The 18096-nt window shown below is 45.7% G+C and overlaps 1 protein-coding gene across 2 annotated transcripts in view; it reads right to left on the bottom strand.

Annotated features, from left to right (window-relative positions):
• Positions 1-392: 392 nt before the first annotated feature.
• FBXO38 (F-box protein 38) overlaps positions 393-18096 on the bottom strand; it is a 124297-nt gene continuing 106593 nt past the window's right edge. For both annotated transcript variants that reach the window (XM_082253254.1, XM_082253255.1), the window contains exons 19-22: positions 11177-11322; positions 10796-10899; positions 3413-3526; positions 393-1149 (exon numbers count right to left, since the gene is read on the bottom strand). In XM_082253254.1, coding sequence (XP_082109380.1) covers positions 971-1149; positions 3413-3526; positions 10796-10899; positions 11177-11322 — 543 coding nt within the window. In that variant the 3' untranslated portion in view covers positions 393-970. The remainder of the gene's footprint in view (positions 1150-3412; positions 3527-10795; positions 10900-11176; positions 11323-18096) is intronic.

Below are 18096 nucleotides of genomic sequence, written 5' to 3'. Positions count from 1 at the left end.
GATATCTCCTGCAGAGTGTTTATTCTATACATGGTTCTTCCTGGTATAATATCAGAATACCTTGTAACAAAGAAGAAGGTTAGTCAGGCCAAAGATAATTACAACTATGTCTGCTTAGCTGTTCCTTACTTCAGTTGTGAGCCTCACAAATCTCTTTCCTGAACATTAAAGTGAGCCGGTCATAAGCTCAATGCTAACTTCCTCAATAGACAGTGCACTGGAAATCAAAGTTGTCCTAATTCCATTTGTTTATTTAGAATGGCTCACTAAGCTAAATACCCATCTGCTGGTAGCTACCTGTGCCTGACTTACAAATCCCCCCCCCCCTCTTTACTCACAGTGATGCTTAACTGCTGCTGCACTGCTCTGGGATTATCATGTAGCTCGAGTCAGAAAGGTATCTAGCTTGATGAGATATTCCTTTCACGTATTACCCAACAGCACTGGTTTTGCGTATGTCTGCTTTGCCTCGGACTACCCAGTGAGCAGGATAATGGTGTAGAACGAGGACCCATAAATATGCTCAGAATTACTTGTGACACTTGGGCTGTAAAAGACAATCTACTGTGGATTGGTGTCTCCTGCATCCAAACATAAAATGCAGACATAGATAAACAGCTTTTCCAGTGGTTTAAATTCATTTTGTATTCACCTGAGGTTTTTCTCTAAGTAGCCAGGATTTTATGAGGCCTATGCAGCCACGTATAAGGATTAGTGAAGACTTGTTCAGATGCAAGTGCACCACTGTCACCAACACAGTGTCAGAGCTTCCAGGAAGACGTAGTACCAATAAAATAAAGGGCCTAGCGCTGCTTTCGTAGACTTTCTGGTCTTCAACGAAATATCCACCTGAACTTGAGCTACACGGATTGCTTTCAGCCAAGTGGTCCAATGGAAATGTTCATTTTCGTGGATCTCCTCTTGGTCTCTCTGTGCCTCCAGCAGAATCACAAGACTGACTATTTTACCTCTATATATAGTCATCTTCTACAGGTTCACCATTAACATCACAGTAATGTATAAATATGGCAACAACTCTCTGGAATACTCCTTTCTTCATCTGCCGCAGCTCTGAAATTTCCTCACCAATTGTTTCCATACAGATGTCAGCTGAAAGTTGTCCTTTTCTTCGGGGAGCATATATGGTAGCTGGGATCAAGAAAAAATGCATAGTTTATCAAATTACCAGAACAGCCAAAGGAAGCATTAAGCACATTCTACTTCTTAAAAGGAAGACACAAAGGTCTGCAACAGAAATCTGCCATAAAATTCCATGTTTAGGAAACCTCAGAGGGTCTCTGCCACTCTAACTGCCAAGCTGTGTAATAGTTACAAGGCGGTGACACAAACTCATCAGCAAGAGAGTGCTTCAATATGCATTTCTGAAATTAGAGAGTGCCAGTGTCCCCTATGGCAACTATTTTACTACATGACAGATTTCATTTAGAAAGGTTTTCAAAATTAGAATATATCAATTCACCCACAAAACAGGCTTTCATCAATTACATTCTTCAACTCAACTGTACTAGGGGTGTGTGTAATTTGAACCATCTCTGAGACAGTAGTGTTAGAGATGGTGCTATCATAAGGATTAACATATCTAGACAGGTGACTACAGCAGTTGTTCCCAAAATAGTGATTTTAACCACCCTAGTAGATCCAGCATCTGTATACTCCATATGGACCAGAGCAAATTCCCATCTATTGCCTCAGCAATACCTCTACTCATTATCTACAATGTAGCCAAAACATTTTCTTGTTTTGACAGAGTAGGGAAGAAGTAAAACGGTGTTCACCCAAGGGTTGCAAATATTGTTCTGTATATGAAATACTAGAGGACTGTCAAAGTACACACAAGCGCCTACTAAGTGTAGCTTTAGGAAACTTTAATGGGTTAAAAAGAGTGCTACTCGCAATAGTGATAAAATCATAGGCACAGTAATAGTGACAGTAATTACATTGCATTACATCTCATTACATTGCCCATTAAGCCCAGAGCCCACCTGCGTTTGCGCCAATTCTTCCCCTCTTTTTTATGTACACACATACTCATATACATACAGTATGTATCCTGCTGTGGCCGAGGAATAAGCTAATTGAGTGTGATCTGTGCTCCATTCCATTAGCTTCAATTAAAGGCAAGTCTAAAAAACCTCCGGATGTGTGAACCTTTTAAAACAAATATCACCACATAAACGGGACCAAAAAAATAAAGGTTAGTGATATAGAAAAAATAAATAAATAAATAAAAAAGGTAAAAAAATAAGGTTAGACTCAAGCATGTAAAAGCCCGCCATGAAACCATTTTGCGCCCCCACTGTTCACATTTGTACAAGTGAACAGTGTGTTAAAAGCTAAAAAACACAACACAATCAGGGGTGCCTACTTACAAGAATATTTCTTGCCAAAGTGAAAACTATATTCTAGGACGGGGCTTTTAAATAATCTCCTACAGAAATTTAGGGTACAGATCGTTGCTGCTATTTCACAGGCACATGTAATTTTGAAGAAAAATAAGTACTGAAAAATCGAAGAGTCGAAATAGTGTAACTTAAAACAATTATTTTGTATGGGATATGTTAAACTACGGGGTTTTTTTTTTTTTTTTTTTTTTTTAAAGGGACCACATGGGGTAAGTAGTACGTTTCCCAACCTTCCCCAGCAGCTTTCCAAAGGCCTCATGCACATGGGTGTACTTAAGCATATACCTGTATGAGAGCCATGTTTTGCCTCCATGGGATGTACAAGTGTTGTGTATCCGAGTGCAGAAGCCCCATTCATGTCAACTGGGAAGCAATAGTTGCGCCGACACAGCCATTGCTGCCAATGTGACATCCATGTGGGTGCATGTGTATGTCCCTGAACTCGCACTCTCTGCGTTTGGGGACATGCACCCGCACCCATGTAGATATGAAATTGGGGGCAGCGTCTGTGCAGTCACTGTATCCCAATTGACAGAAATGGACTTCCTGCACGCGGATACATGAAACATCTGTGAATCCCATGGGAGGCAAAACTCGTCTCTCACAAGGGTGTACACTTAAGTATGATCGTGTGAACGAGACCTAAGAAATATCCGATACTTCTAGCTATGGAAAAAATGCAGCCCTTCACCCACACCTATCAAACAATCAGGTCCTGGGACCAAATCGGCCAGGTTTACGTACAGTCACTTGGGGATAGTATGATAAATGGTAAGTACAGCCAACTTAGGCAGCCTTTAATATATTTGAATACATATGCATGTTTATATCTTCAATTGCTTGTCTTGTCAGGAATTCTGATTTCGCATTCATCACTTCAATAACTGAATATTTACTTGCTGCTGGTTGGCTGGTAAGGTCTAGGATGACTTGTGTGCTGGCACTTTATACAAGGACTAATGTGTAAGCACAACTATTTACTAGCTTACTTTTTTCATCATCCTCAAAGTCATATCTCGCATAGCTGTTCGGTTCAGCAGTTCTGAGCGATCGCAGCCATGGAAAATCTGTGATCATGGAGTATGGAGCACCATCTACAATGCCTTAGGGAAGAGAAATGAAAAATTCAGCTAGCGTTCAGAGTTACAGCCATATAAATCAATTCAGCTAGCGTTCAGAGTTACAGCCATATAAATCAATTGAAGTTAAATGGCAACCTTATGCTTCTTTCATAACAGGTTTCTTTGGAGGTAGTTGTTCAATTCAAATACATTTTATAAAAATTTTTAATACAGCAAATTTTATGGTAGATGTTTACATAGATGGACACAGTTAACAGCATTTAATCGTAGTCCCCTGTTCCCACTAGTGGGAGAATCTATAAACTTACATATGTAATGCAGCAATTGTAAAAATGCCACAAGCATAAAATACACTGAACAAAATTATAAAAATTACCACTTGTTTTTGCCCCCATTTTTCATGAGCTGAACTCAAAGTTCTAAGACTTTCTATGTATGCAATGGCCTATTTCTCTCAAATATTGTTCACAAATCTGTCTAAATCTGTGTTAGTGAGCACTTCTCCTTTGCCAAGATAATCCATCCACCTCACAGGTGTGGCATATCAAGATGCTGATTAGACAGCATGATTATTGCACAGGTGTGCCTTAGGCTGGCCACAATAAAAGGCCACTCTAAACCATGCATTTTTATCACACAGCACAATGCCACAGATGTCACAAGTTTTGAGAGAGCGTGCAACTGGCACGCTGACAAGGAATGTCCAACAGAGCTGTTGCTCCTGAATTGAATGTTCATTTCTCTACCATAAGCAGTCTCCAAAGGAGAATTTGGCATCACAACCGCCGACCAAGTTGTAACCACACCGGCCCAGGACCTCCACATCCAGCATCTTCACCTCCAAGATTGTCTGAGACCAGCCACCTGGACAGCTGCTGCAACAATCGGTTTGCATAACCAAAGAATTTCTGAACAAACAGTCAGAAACTGTCTCAGGGAAGTTTATCTGCATGTTCGCCGTCCTCATCTGGGTCTCAACTTGATTGCAGTTTGTCACCCTAACCAATTAGAGTGAGCAAATGCTCACATTTGATGGAGTTTGGCACTTTGGAGAGGTGTTCTCTTCACGGATAAATTCCGGTTTTCACTGTACAGGGCAGATGGCAGACACAGTGTATAGCGTTGTGTGGGTGAGCGGTTTGCTGATGTCAACGTTGTGGATCACGTGGCCCATGGTGGCGGTGGGATTATGGTATGGGCAGGCGTATGTTATGGACAACAAACACAGGTGCATTTTATTGATGGCATTTTGAATGCACTGAGATACCGTGACGAGATCCCGAGGCCCATTGTTGTGCCATTCATCCACTACCATCACCTGATGTTGCAGCATAATGCAAGGCCCCATATTGCAAGGATCTGTACACAATTCCTGGAAGCTGAAAACATCCCAAGTTCTTGCATGACCAACATACTCACCGGACATGTCACCCATTGAGCATGTTTGGGATGCTCTGGATTGGCGTATAAGACAGCGTGTTCCAGGTCCTGCCAACATCCAGCAACTTCGAACAGCCATTGAAGAGGAGTGGACCAACATTCCACAGGCCACAATCAACAAGCTGATCAACTATGCAAAGGAGATGTGTTGAGGCAAATGGTGGTCACACCAGATACTGACTGGTTTTCGGACTCTCCCTCCCCCCCCCCCCCCCCCCAATACAGTAAAACTGCACATTTTAGAGCGGCTTTCATTGTAGCCAGCCTAAAGCACACCTGTGCAATAATTATGCTGTCTAATCAGCATCTTGATATGCCACACCTGTGAGGTGAAAGGATTATCTCAGCAAAGGAGAAGTGCTCACTAACAAGATGTATACAGATTTATGAACAATATTGAAATAGGCCTTTTGTGTGCATAGAAAAAAAGTCTTCGATCCTTGAGTTCAGCTCATGAAAAATGGGGGCAAGAAAACAAAAAAGTGTTGCGTTTATAATTTTGTTTACTGCAGGTGAAAAATCACATTGAAATGAATTCAGGGCCTGTTCACATTGCCCTACTTCAGAACCGTACAGCAGGGGGCGGTGTGATGTGTGTGTTATCCCATCACACAGCTTCCATTAAGGACATAACTATATACAGTATGAAGTGTACAAAATTACCATTCCTGTCACTGCACACGGACATGAAAAGCAGTGAGAGTTTATGTAAATGTATTGCTCTTAATGGAAGTTAAGCTTAGATTGATTTTTTCGTATGCAACTTCGATTAGATGCTATGAAAAATGGGATTACCTGGGATGCTGAAAATGAATATAGTGGTCCATTCTACATATAGTGATAGCCGTGAGCTTCTGGATGATGCTCCAGCAGCTTCCCATTGGCACACTGAACACAGGGTTGCTCACTGCCTCCAGTTAGAAAACACCTTGTATTTTTTCAGTAAAAAAAGCATTCTCTGATTGGACGAGGAGAAGATTGTGACTAGATGCCCCTGGTCTCCGCCTCGTTCAATCACAGGACACCTGGTATGCACTGAAGAATGTGATTGACCATTTTTTCTGATGTTTACTGGAGGGACACAGCTCCTGGTATTCATAACCACTAGGTTATACTGTTCCCTACAGGAGTAGGACACTAGGCAGATATAAAAATTCTGGCTACACCCATGGGCAGTCCCAGGGGGTATACTCCCTCTCTCTGCTATAGGCACTCAGTTTTGTAACAAGCAGTGTCAGGAGAATAACTCCGCAGAGGGGTAGGTGCTGTGTCCGACAAACAGAGAAATTGATTTTACGGTAAGTCAAAAATCACATTTTCTCTTTTGTTCATTGACTGACACAGCTCCTGGTATTCATAACCATTGGGACATCCGCAGCTCCCAACAAACTCCACACCATGCTATTACAGCACTTCCTGCTTCACACAAAATGTAACAGCACCACCTGCTTGATGAACTCTATAGAACTCTATGGTAAAATATAAAATGTAATCTCTTCCTCAAAGAGGTCATCCAGGGTAGCTCCAAACAGGCGATCAGTCAAGGCCTTTTTTGAAGTCTGATCCGCAGACCAGCACTTGAGCCAAAAGATATGCTGAAGGACCACTGCCAAAACAGAGGCGAGCCATCAGGGGAGTCACATCCAAAGAGGCATCGCATATAAACAGCCCATGGACCAGCTGGTCCGCCAGCTCGGCAAAGGCAGGGGGAGCGGTTCCCCCTCCAGGTCACGGCGTAAGAGCCTAGCCCACTCGGTCAGAGTTTGTGACACTAGGGCAATGGTGAACACCGGCCTCATTGCCGAACCAGCCATGTACATGTGGTGAGCCACAGCCTCCACCTTCCCATCAGCCGGATCCTTAAAGGCTGGGACTCCTTAACCGGAATTGTTGCCTTGTTCAATCTGGAAACCGACAGGTCCACCACCGATGGAACAGTCCACTTCTTAAGAAGGGACTCCTCATAGGGGTAATGCCTAGTAATGCGCTTAGTGACCCCACGGGGATGCTTTGGTCGTCCCCACTCTTTAGCGACAATTCTGTCAAAATAGGCAGGTAGTATGAAAAAAGGGGGACAGCTATCGGATATGAATCACAAGAGGTAAAAGTGTCCACGTCCCAATTTGAATGAAAGACAGAAAAGGAATGGGCCAGGGGGACTTTTAAGGGGACACTGTCATCAAAGACAAATAGCCAAAATCAACCATATATATATAAAATTAAACAAATTTTATTATATCAAAGAACAAAGAAAAAAGAAACAAAGAACAATTTTAAAAATTATTATTGTGTTAGCACACACTAATAATAATAGTGGACATACACAGCAATTGATAATAATCATATAATGACATGCAACAAAAAAGCTCAGAGAGCCAAATATCCACGGAGGGATGATGTAGATCACACTATCCAATAACGACCTATAGGCAGGTAAAGGAAATACCTTAGCCACTCTGGATGGCTTGCGAGTGCCAAAGGGTACCCGCGCCTCTCCCGCAGCTTCAGCTGCATCCTCTATCTTCAGGGTCTCACGCACAGATACAATCAGTGCATCCACCAGTGCCTTTTTGTGCGTGGTCACACTATCAGAGGATTCCAGGCATGTGGTTGCAGACCCAGCAGGGTGACCCACGTCTATGGTGGTCCAATCAGATTAAGGCTCTGATGAGACAGGGGATGCTTTTTGCAAACCCGTCGCCCGCAAGCCACCTTCACCTTGGACACAGGGGACTCCAGGACCGCCATCAGTGGATGGATGGATGAATGGTTGGGACCCGGAGGGCCCTGCAGCCGCAGAGAGGGGATCAGGTGGGGAAATGTGCGCCAAAGACTCCATGAGTCACCTGGGAGACCCCCACAAAAAAGTGTAACACACTGCTAAGTGATAACCCCCACCGCCCTGGCAGCACCACCCAGACGCCAGGCACAAAGCACAAAGTGATCCTCAGCAGAGAGCGAGAGGACCACACCAGCCTTCCCACCCGCAGAGACAAGCACCTGCAGCCACCAGGATAATCTGCACTACACGTGCGGCGATCAGAGAGTAAAATGATCCAGGGGTCAGCACCAGGGGATGAGGAGGGGCTCCTACCGCTGAAATCGCTGCTCACATGGCTCCACTGCCATGGCTGCCGCTATTTTCAATGGCAAACCACAGCAAAATGGCCACCAAACTACACAAACATAGCCACCTTGTATAGAACACAGGCTACAACAAAATGGCAGCACCACGAGGCATACAGGGATCCAGATTGGGAGACCAGGCCTCAGGGACAGATCCAGGCAGGACGGGGGGCCATGGCAGGAGCCCCTTTTGGGTAAACCCCTCCCCGCACAGTCGATCGTCCGGTCCCCGGCAGCGCACCCCCCCTCCTGATCGCCAGTCAGCGCCATGCCTCCACACCCTGGAAAGTGTCCAGACCATCCGAAAAGCCCCAGCTTATGTTAAAAGGGGTGGGGGCAGGATGAAGGGCTCGGCCATGGGGGGGGCCCTGCGGGAAGGAGGGGAACCTGGGGGTCTGACTGTCCCAAGGAGGGGCCCATGTCCACCCCAAAACCCTCCAGGGGGAGAGGGGGACCGCTATTCACCATACCAGGAACCAGCCGGGCACCGCTCCAGACAGAACCCCTCTCCACCGAAATGGGGGGCTATTGGCCCAAAGGAACGCTGCGACTTGGGCCGAGACCCGGTCAATGACCTCGTGAGGCGTTTAACTCACAGGCCAGCCCCCGTCCAGTGGGGCTATGTCGCAGCCGACCTAACCTGGAGCGGAGGTCTGTGCGCGATCGCTGGCCAGACTGGGGTGACCACTGGATCTAGATTATCCAGCCCATCGCCCAGTCCGCCAGTTGATTGTAGATCTCAAAGGAAAAATCCAGGAGGAGAAAAAAAAAAAAAAAAAAAGATCCCAGCAAGGAACTAGGTCCTTACTCCTGACTAGACAGAAAAAAAAAACTGAGTGGCTATAGCAGACAGAGTATACTCCCTGGGACTGTCCGTGGATGTAGCCATAATTTTTCCCTGCCTAGTGTCCTACTGCTGTAGGGGGCAGTATAACCCAATGGTTATGAATACCAGCAGCTGTGTCCATCAATGAACGAAAGAGAAATTAACATAATGGGTATTTGAAAAGTGCTCTTTAACACTTCTAAGTGCTGTGACATTTGTGAGGTCAAACATTAATAAATAAGTGCTTGTGCCACAGAAAATTTTTTTTGGACTTTTTTGTCATTTTATCTCAGTATTAATGGTCACCAGGATGAAAAGAAAGGGTGTATCTGCCGAGCAGGGACACAGACAGCATTAAAACATAAGTTCTAAAGCTTCCCTACACTAGCCAAAACTGGGAAAGAACAGTTTGCACTATACATACACCAATACATAAAAGCTCATGAAAGAAACGTGAAGGTTAGGTTATGTCCTCTCTTCCATTTGGCTGCATCCTTGTACATATATCATTACAAAATATTCACAGAAACAAGGCTATAAAACATTAAAATACATTGATAGAATTATGTACAATTAAGGGTGACTCTATGCAATAAAATAAGTAAACTGATCATAAGAACAACATGGAGATACCTGCACATACATGGAAGTAAACACACACACACACACACAACTGAACTCTACTGGAGAAACCCTTCAGATCCTTTTGGAATACAATTTTCACCTTACAGAATAATAGGGGTTAATGTCTGCAATGCAGTTTATTGCCATTAACAGACCAAATCACCGCCTCTTACGTGAGCAGCTAAGTATCATAAGATAAAGTCCGAAAATCTACTTGATAACCATGCCTTAACTTTGCCAAAAAATTTTTATTCTCTTTTTAACATGCAATTTTGCACTACTAGAAATTGACACTTCCCAAAGTGTCAGCTAGTACTAGCTCCCCTTGCTCACGCTTTTTCCTACTTCCATGTCATAGCCATGTTTTTCAGCGCAGTCTCATGCAACCTGTTGATATAAGCTATGTGCAATAGCGACAAGTATTAGTAAAGAACACAACTCCCTTTCGCTTTTTCGTTCCACTGTACTCCTGTGTTGTTACATGACTGTAGAACACTACAATAGGCACCAAGAACACACATTCTTTCTTGCATGTGCGAGATCAGTGCTGCATCATTGGACAGACTGAATTGTTATTTACCCTTAAATCTGAATAGCGAACGTGAAAAAAAAAAAAAAAAAGAGAATTAGTCATTACGAAGCAGAACTAAAGTCAAAAGGTTGTTTTTTCTCTGTTTGGATAGGGTAAAGGAGAGATATAACCCCTTTCAGTTTTTTTTTTTTGTCATCTGCGTCCAATTGGGAGGGGGGGGTTCCCTTTACTTCCAGTCCCATAGCTCAGTGGTCCTCAACTCCGGGCCTCAGGGCCCACTAACAGGCCATATTTTAAGTATTACCTTGGGGAGATGCAGACTATAGAGTACTGCAATCACTGAGCAGCAAATATTATCACCTGGGATGTATTTCAGTTATCTTGCAAACCTGGCCTGTTAGTGGGTCCTGTAGGCCAGGGTTGAGGACCCCTGCCATAGCTGAAACAGGGGAGTGTGAGGAAATCTCTCCAACGGGAGGGAATTCTGGGGCGTCACCAGAACAAGTGTCCTCATTGGAAGATTTCCCTGTTATCCCTGTTCTGGTGTCAACACAAAATTTGTGATTTTCTTTTACTTTCACTTTGATAACAATAAACAGAACTAATAGAGAGGGTGATACTTCCTAAAAGGGGCACAGACAGCAATAAAACCTGACATGTGCTGTAATACTTCTCTATCCAAAACCAACTATTCCGTAATTCTTACACACTCCTCAGTGGTTGGGGGGAGGCAGATACATACCTTCTAGTGTGTATATGTCCCGGCCCCAAGGATACTTTGTATATTTTTTAACCTCATCTTCTGTCCGAGTAGCCTCAGGAAAGAATTCGTATTTAATGAGCTCCCTGTGGAAAGGAGATCAAGGAGAGATTACCAATCAAAGCAGAGAGAAAAAGGAAGAACATGTCTGGGATAGAAAAAGTAAAGTGTAATAGTCTGATGATTTGACAGAAAAAAAACAAAAAGGGTTTAAATCAGAAAGGAAAATATTTACCTAAAAATAGTTACTGCAGATCTAATTTTTTAACCAGGTTAAATTCTCTTACTTGGTTGGAACTGGTACTGCTGTTTCCTCTATACATGTGAGGGCATCAAAAAAGCAGACATTATGTAAATACTCACTGATTGATGTTCGCTATGGTGTCCATCCAGCTCCGCACACGTACTTTATTTCTTACATTAGGTGGATTGCTAAACTCATGTATGATACAGATGTGGTAAGGATATGGTCCACTAAATATCTGTCTCTCCAAGGTCAATGTATCTACCTGTTTGGAAGAAAAATAAGAATTGATTTAAAAAAAATAGAATTTTTGTAAAATCTTACTGTAAAATTATTTTCTCTGAGACTTCTGACAGTCGCCGCCCATTCATAGTCTTCATGATTGGGTAATGGCCTTTCTCCGCAGGAGAAAGCTAGGCAGTAATTTTGTTAATACAACATTAACAGACACACCCACAGGGGGCTGTCCCTCTGGCCTATATGCTCCAGCCAGTACCACTCTAATCCAGTTAAGTAGCAAGCAGTCCATGAAAAACCGTCAACCCTAAAGAGAGGAGCGGGGGCGGCAAATGTCAGAGGACTCAGAGAAAATTATTTTACGTTAAGATTTTACAAAAATTCTTTTTTCTCTTACGCCCTCTGACAGTCGCCACCCATTCATACAGTCTTCACGATTGGGACATCCCAAAGCAGTGTAGATGTGAGGGGTGGGAAAACGCAACCCTAAAATAGGCAACGCAGAACCCAGGTCAGAGAAAAAAAAAAAAAAAAATGAACTGAACCAGTGGGGTAAGTAAAGCTCAACAGGAGCTAACCCAGGAAAAAAAAAAAAATGAAATAAACCCCATGACTAAGAGACCGTAAAAAAATAGCGTGTCTCTTTAAACCACTGCCGCACTCAAAACCTTGCAGCCAAAAGAAGCATCCGAAGATGCCAACACATTAAGTTTGTAAAACTTAAAAAAGGTGTGTACAGACGACCAGGTTGCCGCTTTGCACACCTGAGCCACCAACGTCTGGTGGCGAAAAGCCCAAGACGCATTAACCGCTCTAGTGGAGTGCGCCTTAACAGGGAAGGGAGGAACCCGACCCTTAATCGAATAGGCCTGCACAATCGTCCGTCTGATCCATTTGGAAATGGTTGCCGCAGACACCGCTGTACCCTTCCGAGGTCCTTCAGGAAGGACAAACAGACAATCCGACTTCGCGGACAATCAGACAATCTGACCAAGGAATGCAAGTCAAATTCCTTCGGATGCTTAGGCTTCGCACAAAGCGAAGGCAACACAATATCCTCATTGAGGTGGAAGGCTGAAACCACCTTAGGAAGAAAAGACTGATTTGGTCGCAGGACCACTCTATCCCTATGAACAACCAGATGGGGGAGCGGAAGGACAGAGCCGCCAACTCAGACACTCTGCGAGCAGATGTGATTGCCACTAGAAAGGCAACTTTCTGTGACAACACAGGCAGAGGGATCTCTCTGATGTTCTCAAAGGGAGGTCGTTGTAAAAGGGACAGAACCAGATTCAGGTCCCAGGGAGGTAAGGGAGCCTTACTCGGGGGAGCCAGATGACGCACCCCCTGAATAAAGGTGCGAATCAAGGAATAAGACGCCAAAGGGCGCTGAAAAAGAATGGCCAAGGCCGACAAGTGGCCTTTGATCGTGGTCAGCGCCAGGTGCTGATTCACCTTAGTCTGTAGGAAGGCCAAAACCCTCGCCACTGAAAAGGAGCGGGGGTGAACACCTTGTGACTCACACCAGGTAAAATATGCCCTCCAGGTGCGATGATAAATCTTCCCAGAGGAAGCTTTTAGCAGGGTAGGAATGACAGCCGACGGGGTACCCCTGTCTCTCAAGACTTGGCTTTCAACAGCCAAGCCGTCAAAGCCAGCGACTGTAAAGCAGGATGGAAGATCGGTCCTTGAGACAGAAGATCGTTTCTTAGTGCAAGCCACCAGGGAGGTTCGACAACCATCTGCATAATGTCCGCGTATCAAGACCGACGTGGCCAGTCTGGAGCTACCAGTATCACCAGCGTCCGTTCGGAGGCTAACCTGCGGAGGAACCTGGACAACATTTGAATTGGAGGAAAGGCATATATCAGCCGATACCGATGCCACGGCACCACTAACGCGTCTGAGGCGTCCGCCAGAGGATCGCGAGATCAAGCCACGAACCTTTCCACTTTTTTGTTGAGACGGGATGAGAACAGATCCACGTCCGGAGACCCCTACCGGATACAATGAAGGTGAAACACTTCTGGGTGTAAGGACCATTCCCCCTGGTCCAGGGTCTGGCGACTCGGATATTCCGTCTGCCAGTTTTCAACACCTGGAATGTGGACGGCCGAAATCACCGGAACATGCGATTCGGCCCAAGACAGAATCTCGGCCACTTCCCTGGCCGCCCGGGCACTCCTGGTGCCCCCCTGATTATTGATGTATGCCACCGCTGTGGCGTTGTCCGTCTGCACTCGTACAGGGCAGCCCTGAATCTGAGCCAACCAACGGAACAAACAGAGCTTGATTGCCCGGAGCTCCAGGACATCGGTAGGGAGAACTCCTCCCCGACCACGTCCCCTGGACAAATCGTGCCCAGAACTCCACCCCAGCCTGACAGGCTGGCATCCGTGGAGAGCCCCGTCCACAATAACGGCCAGAAGGACTTGCCTTGGGTCAGAATCTGTGACTGAAGCCACCACAAGAGATCCGATCTCACCTGGTGGCTTAGAGAAATCCTTCTGTCCATGGCGGAGGATGCCTGTCCCACCTGGTAAGGATCTCTGCCCCGTAGCAGAGCCAACACAGGAGCCAAAACCTTGGTGAACACCATTGGAGCCGAAGCGAGACTGAAGGGCAACGCCACAAACTGGTAATCCTCCTCTGCGATTGCGAAGCGGAGATACCGCTGATGACCCTCGTAAAAAGGGATGTGCAGATATGCATCTTTTAGGTAGATGGAGGCCATGAATTCCCCTGGACTCAGATGCCACCACCGACCGAATGGATTCCATCCGGAACTTCTGTACCCGCACAAAGCGGTTCAGTAACTTTAGGTCCAAAATCAGACGCACCTTGCCCTCTTTTCTGGGCACTTAACAGATTGGAGTAAAACCCCGAAACCTGTCCCACGGAGGGACCGGCACGATGACCCCTTGGACGAGAAGATTTTGAACCACCCTTTGTAGATCCCGGAAACGATCAGGAGTCAGATGGAGATTTGATGGAAAGAATCTGTGGGGCGAGAACGGAACTCGATCTTGTACCCTGAACGAATGAGCTCGCAGACCCACCTGTCCTGAATGTCGGACAGCCAGGGCTCGGGAAAACAAAGCAGACATCCCCCCCCCACCCTTGATACGGGTGAGGGCATCCCTTCAGGAAGGGGTGGACTGGGTTGCCTGCCCAGCTTGACCCGTTTTGGGCTTACCCGCCCAAAATTTCTTGTGACCACCGGAGGCCTTGAAGGACTTACCCTTTTTCTGTGCCCCGAAGGCATGAAAAGACCCCCGGTTAGTCTTAAGGGAGGGACCCCGCTTAGCGTAGGGAGATTTACCTTTCAAGACTTGAGGCAAGAGAGTACTCTTACCCCCAGTAAGCCCCTTGATCAGCTCATCCAGAGAGTCACCAAAGACAATCCCCCGCATAAGGGATGTCAGACACTGTCTTCTTAGAAGCGTGGTCGGCCGACCAGCTTTTCAGCCAAATAATGAAGCGGATTGCAATCCCAACCGCAGATAGACGTACGACCAAAGGAGCCTCATCCAAAGCCACGTTCCCACAGGTACATCAAGGCTTGTGCCATTTGATCCAACATGTCCAGCGCAGCAGCAGAAACTGACTCTGCTACCAGAGTGCGCCTAAGCACCTTGGCCCATTCTGCAATAGTCAGAGACCATCACTGAGGCGAACACCGGTTTCAGCAGGGAACCCGCCACCATATACATGGTGTCAAATGGAGGAAAAGCACTTCGAAAATGGCCACTGCCCAGACAGGACATCCGCCCACACTAAAGATGGCGCCCGATCAGCGCAGGCAATGATGATGGAAAATGGCCGCTGCCCTCACTCTGAGGCCACAAAGCCAGCCCTTACCAAACATGGCGGCAGGGCGGAACAGCGCCAAACGCCGCAGAAAACGCCCGCACTGGCCCCCACCGGGATCTGCACAGAGCACTACCGGGGAGAAGGAAGCCCCCACACCCCCCCGTATGGCTGTCTGCACCGCAGGAGCGCCCCCGCAGGGACAGAGAAGGTAAGACACAGGGGTCCATCCCACGGCCATGAGGGGGATATTACAGCAAACTTTACATGTACCGCCATCCCCAGAGTGGGCCCAATCAACACCCCCTCAAAAACCTGTTCCCAGGGACAGAGGGGTAGTAGTATTCACCATACCACAAACGTGGGCACCGCTCAGACACGGGAGACCTCCCACGTGGGTGGGGGTGCTGTCAGCCAGGAAAGATGCTAGCAACCCCGGGCGTTCCGACGTTGAGACATCCCAGCGAAGAGAGAAAAACTTTGCAGGCTCGTACTCGCTTCTAGGGGCACTGTCGTGTAGGGGCGAGGCCTGGGCGTACCAAAAGCCTGAGACACTCGATGGCAGACTGGGACTCGGTAAGGTTCTATATTAACCAGTATGAGGCCCAGTTCTGCTGACGCATGTAGTGCTCCAAATTCTAACTAGCATAGGTGAGAAAAAACACTTTTCAGAAAAAAAACTGAGACACTAGGTCCCAGCAAGGAAGACCTAGCCTACTCCTGACACTAGGCAGCAAAGAACTGGATTAGAGTGGTACTGGCTGGAGGATATAGGCCAGAGGGATGGCCCCCTGTGGGTGTGTCTATATGTTAATGTTTGTTGTATTAACAAAATTACTGCCTAGCTTGCTCCTGCGGAGAAGGCCAATACCCAATCGTGAAGACTGTATGAATGGGCGGCGACTGTCAAGAGGACGTAAGAGAAATACAGTTTACATGGGGAGCATTTCAAAAAAAAAAAAAAAAAAACTTTATCCCAGGTCTATCAAATGTCCATGTATGGGCTATATCCTAGGTTTAGTCCATGCTTTCATCATACTTTTATGATTTGACCCCTATATGCACTTCCTGAACCACAGCCATGCATATAACTGATTCTTAATAAATTAGTAGGACACATCCATTTAACCTTTCGCTGCCAGGTCAGTTTGGCGTACGGACCTACAGCATGCCTCCAGATGGCCAGGTCCATATGCTGTACAGACCTAGTGTTCCTCCTCCTGCTATAAGCTTATGGTCACTTCAGTGATCCATGTTGAGAGCTTCAGTGATCATGATCGGGGCTATTCACCTAAAATGTGAACCTGTCCCCATCCAGGGGTTTTCTGCTCTACAACCCCACCTGCAGTGGACCCCCTTCCTCACTGATCCTTTGTGCACCCTCCATGCAGCGCTGTTTGGCTTCCCCACCTCCCTGCCCGCTGGCTGCAACTGCTGCTGGGGTGGGAGATCGGTGTCAAGATGGAGGGGGAGAGGGAGCTGCTAAACACAGGTTTACCAGCCCCCTTCCTTTCCTGAATGAATACAGTGAGTGATCCCTCCTGTGTTCACTCATCAATGAAGCATAGTAAATGGGGTTTCAAAAATATGACACTAGGGGTCTGTTTAGACCCATATCTCCCAAAGACCTAAAAAAATAACTAAAATAAAATTGTACATGTCAAAAAAATAATTGAATAACCTAGTAGGCCCTTGTCCATGCTGGGCATATTACAGCGAGACCATGTTTAGCTGCATAGGGATGCACGGATGTTCCATGCATACCTGTGCAAACAGTCATATTCATGTGAATTGGGATGCAGTGGCTGCATGGACCTGAACTTACACTGTGTGCACCTACACCCACACAGATGTCAGATGGTGAGCAGCAGCTCTGTCCTTGCCGCCACTGTGTCCAAATTCACATGAAATGGCACTATATCCCTTTTTTTTCTCCTGGTTCTATGCTTTCAGAAAATATATAGTTTGGTTTGTTGGGGGGGGGGGGGGGGGGGGCGATCTTGTACAAACTCTGAAAACTACGTGAATAATGAAAAACCTCCAGTTTAGTGTGTCTTTCATTTTTTCACCATTTTGCAAAAAGGAGCAAATTAAAATGTACACATTTAATATTTATTGACTCAGTAAGTGTTTAGCTTTTTTATTTAGTAGGAATTTAGTAAAATTGCTGTGTTTGTATCTGCTAAAAAAAGATTTTAGTGTATTTTTAGCGAAAATATGGTTTTGATAAACATTTGTGCAAGTATTATGGGGCTTTAAAAATCAGCAGCACCTTCTTTTTATTCTACTGGTCCTATGCTTTCATAAAATGTATTGTTTAGGGGGTATTTCAGATTCTGAAAGCTGTAAAGGAAAAAATAAAAAAGCAAATGGAAAAATTGCAAAAATGGTCTGACCACAAGAGTTTAGTAGAGTACAGGGCCAGACAGGGAAAGGGTTAAAGTATAACTAAAGGCAAGACTTCTGATGTATATTTTTTTTCCTTCATCAGGTCATATAGGAAAGGTATATCTCCCCCAACAGGGACACCAATGCTGTGACTGACAGCAGCAGGAGCTAATGGCTCCCTCAGCTGCCTCTCTGTCTAGTGAAGGGAGAGCGCACCAAGAGCAGCTGCTCTTGTGCAGAGCACTGAATTGAAATTGAGATCAGTCTCTGGTAAGCATTAGGGGGCTGGGGGGGGGGGGGGTGGAAGCTGCATACAGAAGGTTTTATCTTGATGCAAGGAATGCATTAAAATAAGAAAAACCTTCTGCCTTAAGAACCACTTTAAAGCCAAAGTGTAGCTAAAACTAGAATTAGCCTTAGGGACATAAAACTTACCGTCAGTATAATGTGTCCCTTAGCAAGATTTCTACTGAAATAAGAATCTGGATGTGTCCTAACATTCTGCCCCCATAAGTTTCATTGTGGTGGGAGTTAGTACAACTAGTGGGCTGTCAGAAGCTCTCATCAAGAGTTTCACTATGCCCACCCTTTACTACAGCTTCTA

The sequence above is a fragment of the Pelophylax lessonae genome (genome assembly GCF_965119305.1).
Source record: "Pelophylax lessonae genome assembly, chromosome: 4".
NCBI lineage: Eukaryota > Metazoa > Chordata > Amphibia > Anura > Ranidae > Pelophylax > Pelophylax lessonae.
The sequence above is the reverse complement of the archived record's forward strand: the minus strand, read 5'-3'. Positions and strand labels throughout refer to the sequence as shown.